The following is a 9,137-nucleotide window of genomic DNA, read 5'->3' on the forward strand; positions in this document are numbered from 1 at the left end:
CTAAATACAAAAGCAGATCAAAGGTTATTACACTCTACAAAGCCTGAAAGCAGAAGCTATCAATGACTCATTTTCGCAACTCCCATGAAAAAGAGAAAACATTCAAAGAGGCAAATGAAGTGAGATTGTGACTTGCAGATAGCAGGTATGAGGTACATATAGTTTCGCTTGCCATGCCGACATGATTTAATAAACGTTTCAGCTCACTGGAAAAACACGAGTTCAACAGCACGTTTTTGTTTCGCGCCACGTCATCCGTTTTTAACCCACGGTAATGTTAGTTGGCATTCCTTTAAAGCTGTTCCCAATCCACCACGAGACTAACTCACCTCGACAATTAAGAACCCGCCCGTTAAGTTTAACCTAAAATGGCGTACTTAGCACTATTTTAACGTGTGAAGTACGGTATTAGAGGGAGATTCACTTTCAGCGTAAAAATTCCAAACACAAAATGAATAAGAGACGGAATTTATCATCAATAGAGTGGCTTTATTGGAATCTTTACCACATTTTACCCGGGTGCAAAGTTGTTACATTCATTTGTTTCAAGCACGTGATAACTATCACCGATGCTCCTACGCTTAACAGTGGTTTGATAATGTTGCACAAAACTAAACAAAAAGCCTCGGTTTTTTTATATATGGATCCACCTATCCACTGGAAAAGTCACTGTGCACTGGATAGCGATTTATACGGTAGATAGCGCTTTTCAACTTTTTTAACAGCTGGATCTAGTGTACAACCTAGCTTTCGATGCTTACATGCTTGCTAGACTACAGAAATACGAACAGCATGACCAAAGCTATTCCAAAAAGCATAACCTTACTCTGAAACCTGACAGCACCACTCTCAACGCAATCTTTCTTTTCTTCTTCATCCAAACGAGCAAATATTCGGCACGGCCCACCACTTCCGTCAGTGATAAACATCGGTGCTGCGTACAATGTAAACCCTTTTGCAGGCAGCTTGTCCATGTGGGCGACATTTTCCAGGGCAGGGATGTTTTCTTTGAAGAGAATCTGATGAGTTTCAAACAACGTTGACTGACCGTAATCGATGGATGCTGTGTCTATCCCCAGTAGCTTAACCTTTCGATTGTTGACCAACCAGCGAGAAGCGTTAGGGTGTATCCCTGTGAACAAAAACAGCTTCCCATCAGAGATGAGTATTAGAAACTTGTTTATCGAAAGTAATCCGGTAGTAATTACTTTGGGTTTGGTCTTACGAAACGCAATTGAATGCCGCTTAGTCAACTGGTTTGCTTTCTATCGTTCTCAGAGGCCCAGTGGCGCGGACGGTTAGTCGGAGCGACAAAAAGCAAACCGAGCTGTAAACTTCCGTTCGCACCGATTTTTCCTGCTGGGTTTTCCTCGCAGGCTACAGGGCCACTTCGCAAGCTAGAGGGCCTCCTACCAGTTGGGTTTACTTTGCCGGCTAGAGGGCCTCCTACCAGTTGGGTTTACTTTGCCGGCTAGAGGGCCTCCTACCAGTTGGGTTTACTTTGCCGGCTAGAGGGCCTCCTACCAGTTAAATTATGTTCACTTTTAATAGTTTAAGGTTTGTTTATATAAGACCCATTGAGAAGTGGTCAATAAAGATGATCCTTTACAAGGAAAATCGATCCTGGCAGTAATTTTCTGATAAAAAAATATTTGTTATCAGCAATGGGTTCTTGGTACCGTCATCTTCTCCCGGCCCATTTCCCCATCGCCATAAAAGCATACTGTCGTTTTCTTAACGAAAAATGAGTTTTAAGTTGCAAAACCCGTTCTGTTTCACACTGAGCAATATATTGCATTCATTCTTTCAAGAGCATACCTGGGAAATGTAGCAGTGAAGTGTTCTTGGTATCAGTTCCCAAATACGATTTCCTGTTAGGCCAATGTCTTCCCCAACCAGTAAATACCAGCAGTATCACATCATCCGGGATCTTTCCGTTTTTCTCTTCCCATGCTTGGAAATCACTCATTGTCATCTGGTAGTCAGGATTCTTTGAAACAAAAATTGACAATAAAAAATAAAGGTTCCGGGCCGTCTCTGGATATAAGGCTAAATTAGACCTAGTACAAGGCTGAATCGTAGCACTACTCCGCACAGAGTTTTCAGCTGTTAAACCCTAAAACTATACGTAACCCCCGATACGAAACTATGCAAGACGTTTGTGAAAGGTATGTAGAAAGCAGTCGATAACACAAATTTAGGCTGAGCTGATATACTGTGTGGATAACAGTTATTAAATCTTTATGCAGCGACGGCGTACAAAACTTATATTGTCTGTTAGTATAATTTCCAGAGGTGAATTGAATTCTGATTGGTCGAGAAGCTCGGACTATGTCGCAATATTCACCGCGCTAGGCGGTGAATATGGCATCCCAAGGTTTGGCTACTAAGCCATGCCTCGTTTGCCATCCAGGCCAGTGAACATGGCGGCATTTGCTGAATGAAAATTTCTCTCATTTAAAAGAAATCACTCCAAGTCCTGGATATTTAAAACATTGGGAATTTTGCAAATTGACTACCAAGGCTTTTGGACCGAAAATATTTTCAAGAGATGGTTTTCAAGGCATTAGAATTGATCGTAAACATGGTGGTTTTGGAGTTCGTAAACGGCCATGTACTCAGTCAGATCGACTGGCAAAACATTGTTTGGTTCTCTTCTCACTGGAGCTAGTAATTTCGAGAGGATTCACACAATTGCTCAGCAGTCACCAAGGATTAAACAAAGGTACCAGATATCTATCGTTTTCGTAGTGTTTGTTTTGTTCCGTTTTATTGCTAAAACTTGAGTGTAAATTACGATTTCAATCGATGAATTAAACTGATTTACACGTATGCAAGCGAGAACTTGTGTTTGTTGTTTTCGTGTTTTTTTGTTGTTATTTGCAGTTTTTGATATTCACCTCTGAAAATTATACTAAAACAATTATTCGCCTCAGGCTCAGTGATTATTGTTAAAATCCCCCCCACCTCCCCCCCGGGATTATTACAATAATCACTTCGCCTTCGGCGAATAATTGTTAAATATTCCTAAAGTTTAAGAACAACAGACGTTTTTTATATAAAAATAACAGTTTTGGCGGGAACTGCGCGCTGTACACCGTTAATGGATGTGCAGGTGGAGAGAGTTCTGAAGACGGGAATGAGAAAGTTGTCTAAGCGTATATGTTCGCCTCAGTTTGCCAAAAACAGCTGCAATAATCCCCGTGCTAGCCTGCGTTGCAGACGAAAAAAACCCCGGGGTTTGTTCGTCTGTAATGCAGGCTATCCCAGTGCTAACTAACAAGAAGATTAAAGGCTACTTCTAAAGTTAAATTGTTTTTTTTTATCTTCTTTTTAATGTTTCTTTTTTTTCTGCTTTTGGTTTGATTCCGTTTGGCTAATTACACTTGGTCTGTTTTTTTACTACTAAAGAAAATACATTTTACCTTGGCAGCTTTAGAGGATATATCTATCTTGATTGCAGGTCCAATGAGGCGATCAAGAGGAATTTGATCAGTTGTCCATTTCCCCGCAGAAACATGCCTCGGGGCATCAAGATGAGTGCCTCCGTGTTCAGGAGCGCTGATGGCATACATTAAGAGGTAATAACCATCAGCCGTATAATTGTCAAACAGTTTGATATGTTTGAAATTCTCTGATATGGGCCATTAGATGGTTTCGTTGTTAAATGGGTAAGAGAGCTCAATCCATGGTGAGTCTAGCGACTCTCCTAGCAACGGAAACCAAACAAGTGCACAGAACGCTAGTCGTACCACAATGGTGTTCATGTTTCCTGCTGAAAGAATACCAAAGAAAAATGTAGACGATCAATTAAAGGCGCTATTTCACGCAATTTTAGGCAGTTTTGGCACTGACCAACTGGTAATATAGTTAACTGAAATATTACAAATAAGGGCTTTAATAATGTAGTCGCAAACGCTTTCAAGCTACTGCAAAATCACACCTAGTCCATCTTGCAGTACACACATTAAATATCGAGATAGATACGATAACTGAAAATAACGAAATTACAAACACAGGAATGAGCATAAAAAATAGCGTTAACTACAACGAACGACATGAGGAAAACAGGAAAGCGACAAAGCGAAATGAACAAGAAACTTACAAAGACGAATGTGACGACAGGAAAACCAAAGACGAACCGTGAACTAGAACTTGACACAGTAGACTCGAAATAAACCGTTAACTCGATACTGGACTCAATACTCGCAAACAAAACTGATTGAATAAATTACACGCAACAGAATATATACCAATATGCAAATAAAAGTAACATGTACAGAAATAGACTAAAAAATAAAGAAAACTAATTAACAAAAAACTAACACGAAACTATGACACAAAAAAAATAAACGAAAATAAAATTCTGACGCCTACATTCCGGCCCCTAAATACGAGGGTGAAAACCTTGTATTTACTAACAAATTGATTCAAGGCTCAGAATTACTTAAGTTACTGTCAATTAAAGTCATGATTGTCACTCAATGTTTCTGTCAGACACGCAATCCTGTGCTGTCACGCAAATAAAATAGTCACGACATCTCAGTTCTCAACATCCGTACTCTGCTCCTCAAGCAAACACAGTTTGCTGATAGGTCGTTCCAATGTAGATGTCTTCGTTTTAACTTTCACACGGCGGACAAGACCATATTTGTCAGAAAACACCTCCGTAAATCGACCGATCGACCAGACATTCCTAGGTGTACATTCATCGACGGCTATAACTGCATCTCCAACGGCAAAATTCTTCTTTGGACGAAGCCACTTTTGGCGCGATTGTAGCAGGGGAAGATACTCCTTCTTCCAGCGAGACCAGAAAACATCAGATAAATATTACACCTGACGCCATCTTCTTCTTGAGTACAGGTCGTCCTTTTCAAACATACCAGAGGAAGAGCGTATGGGAGAGAAAAGAATTCTTAGGATCATCAGAAACGGTTGTAAGAGGTCTTCCGTTGATTATGCTCTGTGATTCGCATAGCAAGGTTTGAAGGCTCTCATCATCTAAATTCTGGTCTTTACACAAGGCTCCCAGGACCTTACGTGTAGACCTGATGAGTCTCTCCCAGACACTACCATGGTGAGACGCTCCTGGTGCATTGAAGACCCATTTGATGCCTTTCTGCAAAAGGGCTTCGTGAATCTTTGCTTGATTCTACTCTTCAATCGAGGTACGCAACTCCTTTTAACCTCCTACGAAATTTGTGCCATTATCAGAGCGTATTTCTTTGACCTGTCCTCTGTGAGAGATGAAACGCCTCAAAGCAAGAATGAAAGAATCAGTGTCCAGCGTGTGAGATACTTTCAAATCCACAGCTCGCACAGCCAGACAGGTGAAGATTACACCGTAACGTTTCACGAGACTTCTCTTCTGACGAACAAGGAACGGATCGAAATAGTCTACTCCCACGCATGTAAAAGGAGGTTGACCTGGAGTGACTTGAGGAGATGGCAGTTGCGCCATCTTTTGTTCTCCAGCAGAACTATGACGCCGTTTACACGCAAAGCAGGTCGAAAGCACACCACGTACACTTAAATTGGCACGAATCAACCAGAACCTTTCTCTCAACAGGGATAGGACATATTCTCTGCCTGAGTGGCCACTATTTTCATGAAAATGCATGATAAGTAATCGAGCAAGGTGGAACCCTTTAGGAATGATAATCTGATGCTTTGAATCTTCAGGTAAAGGCGCTCTCTTGAGTCGTCCACCAACACGGAGAAGACCATCAATAAGGATCGGATCAAGACTTGCAAGTGCACTCGATTTCTTGACGCATTTCCCGCTTTTAACAGCTTCCATCTCTTCTGAGAAAGCGTCATTCTAGTAAAACTTAAGAAATTATCGCTCTGCATTCTCCAATTCTTCTACATCAATTTTGTCATCTTGGTGGATATCTCGTTGTCGTCTCTCTTTCTTCCTTGTTAGGAATCTCGACTGACAGCGAAGACACAGCGCGATAAACTTCAGCAATTTGAACCAGTACGAGATCCGCTGGACGATAGAAGTGAAACCACAATACGCGTTATTCACATGAACAACCAAGTACTTCGGTTCTCGCTTCACCTCAGGCTCGTCTTCTTCTAATTCTGCACTGCATTGAGGAGATTTCTCCCATTCGGATTTCTGCTTCAAGAGGAACGCCGGCCCCTTTAACCAGCGGTCATTCTAAATGAAAGACTGCAGAAGCACCTCGGGACGCGTCATCAGCAGGATTAGACTTTGTGTCGATGTATCTCCACTGTGAAGGGCTTGGATCATCTCTAATGAAGGCGACACGATTGGCAACATAAGTGTGGAAACTTTTGGATTCATTTCCAATGTAACGCAACACAGTCATACTGTCAGAACAAAAGGTGATGTTATCGATAGGAATCTTTAATTCTTGTTTCAATACCATGTTTAGACGGATGGCTAAAGTGGCCGCTGCAAGCTCCAATCGCCTGATGGTCACTTGTTTTATAGGGGCGAGACGAGACTTGCCTAGCAGGAAAGAGTAGTGAGTCTGACCATTAGAATCAACCACGCGAAGATATGAAACAGCACCATAAGCAGACTGTGAGGCATCGCAGAAATGGTGGATCTCACTCGAAACAATTCTTCCGGCAACTCCACGCTTTAAGCAACGATCAACAGAGACCTCGAAAAGCTTCGGCAACCCGTTAAGCCATACTTGCCACCGAGATAAGTAATTACTGGGAATCTCGTCGACCCAACCCAGGCCCTTTCTGCACAAATCCAGGAGAAGCAGTTTCGCTGAAAGGACGAAAGGCGCTGCCATACCGAGAGGATCGTACACTGAACTCACAACAGATAAGATTCCACGCCTCGTACAAGGTTTCTCATTAATTTTCACTTTAAAACCGAACGTATCTGACTCGACAAACCACGATACGCCTAAGGCTCTCTCTGTGGGAAGCGCGTCGTTATCGAGATCAGACTCTTTGACATCCTTTGCTCTAGCTTCCACTGGAATCGATTCCAAAACTTCTCGATCGTTGCTGGTCCATTTGGTTAAATTTAAGGCCCCTTGCAGCATTAGGTCACATAATTTTTCGACATGTCTCACTGCAACAGCAGCTGAAGGAAGATACTTCAAACAATCGTCGACGTAAAAGTTCTTATAGACGGTACTAACCAAATTGGGAAAAAAATGCTTGTGGTCCTCAGCATTTCGCCGCATGGCAAAATTGGCGCAGCTCGGCGACGAAACCGCGCCAAACAGATGCACGGTCATTCGGTACTCTTCTAATTCCTTGGAAAAGTCACCCTTGGGCCACCAAAGGAAACGAAGTAGGTCTCGTTCTACCTCTGGGACACGCACTTGATGGAACATAGCTTGTACGTCACCCATCACTGCAATTGGCTCCTGGCGAAAACGAATCAAGACACCCACCAGATTGTTTGTTAGGTCTGGACCTTGAAACAATTCATTGTTCAACGACGTGCCGTGAAACTGGGCGGGACAATCCATCCGATCTCTCAAGGACATCCGGGGGGACCTCTTCAGGAAAACCTTTACTTATTACCTCTTCCAAAAAACCGACATAGTCCTCACGAACATTTACATCCTTGGCGAATTTACGTTTGAGGTAGAGTGTCCTGCGTTCTGCTTGACTCCTGTTTGCTGGCATCTGTAAGTTAGGATTCTTGAACGGTGGAGATACCTGGTAATGACCATCTTCACACTGTACAACTGAATCCTCCATAATGTTCATAAACTTAAAGTCATCCCTTGACATACTTAAACCATTTGAAGGGCCGGGGATGCATCCGCAAAATCAGCACATGCTGCACACATAGGATGCGTCTCCGTACACTTGATGAGGAAACTGGAGGAGGGTACATACTTCTGTTTCCTTCCTGTTGGACCATTGATGACCCAGCCAAGGTCAACTCTAGTTGCATAAGGACCACCATGACAAGCAGGAATAACTTCTCTGGGCTGCAGGGCTTCAGGAACATTAGCTCCAATTAACAGATCCACTTCAGAATTCAACTCAGACAGGTACACATAACTTTGAAGGTGCGGCTATCGTTCCACATCCTCCTATGTAGGGATTTCGTCCTTCGCTACGGGCAAGGCTGGCCTGGAAAGAACTTCCGGTAAGGTAATGACAACATTCTCGTCCAAATCAGTCACCTACAGGTCCGTAACAATGAAACTGTCCACATTTTTACTGCTATCCATGGTGGTTAGCTTGAGTCTCGTTTTCTTGCCATTGATTCCATGGCGTTCCAATTGCAAAAGGCTAGCCGAACAATAGGTGGCGTTAGATCCGTTATCCAACAAAGCATAAGTCTAGATGCATAGAGGACTTCCTACGACTCTTATCTTAACAGCAACAATGGGTAACGCAGTCACGGAGCCTTCTATAGTAGTCAGGGCACAAATGTGATCCGCGCTTCTCTGCCCAGTGTTGGACTGGTTGATATTACTCTGGGACCTATCTGTTCCACTCTCAGCTTCAACAACGACTTCCGGGGTAGATCGGAAATGCGCGAGGGTTACCCCACTATTTAAACAAGGCGATCGAAACGACCTTAACAACTATCGCCCAATTTCTGTGATCTCCATTGTGGCCAAGGTGTTTGAAAGAATTATTTATGACCAACTATATGCTTATTTACAAGAACACGATATCATTTGTAAACACCAATCGGGTTTTCGTGCCATTCACCCAACTGTAACTGCTCTCCTCGAGGCCACAGACACTTGGGCATATTATATCCCCCCGGGGGGGGGGGGGGTACTCCCATATGTGGCCTATATAGGTATGTGCCGCCCGATAGGGTATGGTTTTTGAGGTTCTCGGTCTTTAAATAGGGTATCATTTTTGCTCCTTTTGGCAATGTGTTCCCGGTGTGATCCTTAGATAGGGTACCTAAATTCTATTAGCTAAAATAAACGCCCAGCTAAACGAAAAAAAGATATCTTAAAACTGAAATTTCTGTTCAGGTATTAGAAAAGCGAATTTATAAAGATTTGTGTCTTGCCGTGCGCAGTTAGCCGTTATTTGGGTCGTCACGGAACGCTTCTCTTCCCCTTGAATAGGGTGTCATTTTTCGGTTTTGGGCCTTAAAAAGGGTATCAATTTTCGCTTTTTTATCCTTAAATAGGGTCAGGGTTTAAGAG

At 42.7% G+C, this 9,137-nt stretch overlaps 3 protein-coding genes across 3 annotated transcripts; all 3 read right to left on the reverse strand.

Annotated features, from left to right (window-relative positions):
• Positions 1-526: 526 nt before the first annotated feature.
• On the reverse strand, positions 527-4,343 carry LOC144633306 (isatin hydrolase-like). Its single transcript, XM_078492171.1, has 4 exons — positions 4,106-4,343; positions 3,426-3,775; positions 1,819-1,990; positions 527-1,132 (listed from the first exon to the last, which is right to left on the reverse strand). Exons 2-4 carry the CDS (start codon positions 3,573-3,575, stop codon positions 774-776), a joined length of 681 nt encoding a protein of 226 aa, XP_078348297.1. The 5' UTR covers positions 3,576-3,775; positions 4,106-4,343; the 3' UTR covers positions 527-773.
• Positions 4,344-5,185: 842 nt separating this feature from the next.
• Positions 5,186-5,803, reverse strand: LOC144633389 (uncharacterized). The gene has a single exon (XM_078492266.1). The coding sequence runs from the start codon at positions 5,801-5,803 to the stop codon at positions 5,186-5,188; it is 618 nt and encodes a 205-aa protein (XP_078348392.1).
• A 361-nt stretch (positions 5,804-6,164) lies between these two features.
• Positions 6,165-7,355, reverse strand: LOC144633390 (uncharacterized). Its single transcript, XM_078492267.1, has one exon. It carries the CDS (start codon positions 7,353-7,355, stop codon positions 6,165-6,167), a length of 1,191 nt encoding a protein of 396 aa, XP_078348393.1.
• Between the last annotated feature and the right edge of the window lie 1,782 nt (positions 7,356-9,137).

Source organism: Oculina patagonica, chromosome 12 (genome assembly GCF_052425735.1).
Source record: "Oculina patagonica isolate OP01 chromosome 12, crgOcupat, whole genome shotgun sequence".
NCBI lineage: Eukaryota > Metazoa > Cnidaria > Anthozoa > Scleractinia > Oculinidae > Oculina > Oculina patagonica.

Bases quoted from the DNA above. Each gene is read 5' to 3' on its own strand.
- LOC144633306 (XM_078492171.1), bottom strand. From the start codon at position 3,575: ATGTATGCCATCAGCGCTCCTGAACACGGAGGCACTCATCTTGATGCC. The intron at 1,991-3,425 runs GTAAAATGTATT...TTTGTTTCAAAG, and splicing joins TATCCTCTAAAGCTGCCAAG to AATCCTGACTACCAGATGAC. The intron at 1,133-1,818 runs GTATGCTCTTGA...TTTTGTTCACAG, and splicing joins TTCACTGCTACATTTCCCAG to GGATACACCCTAACGCTTCT.
- LOC144633389 (XM_078492266.1), bottom strand. From the start codon at position 5,803: ATGGAAGCTGTTAAAAGCGGGAAATGCGTCAAGAAATCGAGTGCACTT.
- LOC144633390 (XM_078492267.1), bottom strand. From the start codon at position 7,355: ATGGGTGACGTACAAGCTATGTTCCATCAAGTGCGTGTCCCAGAGGTA.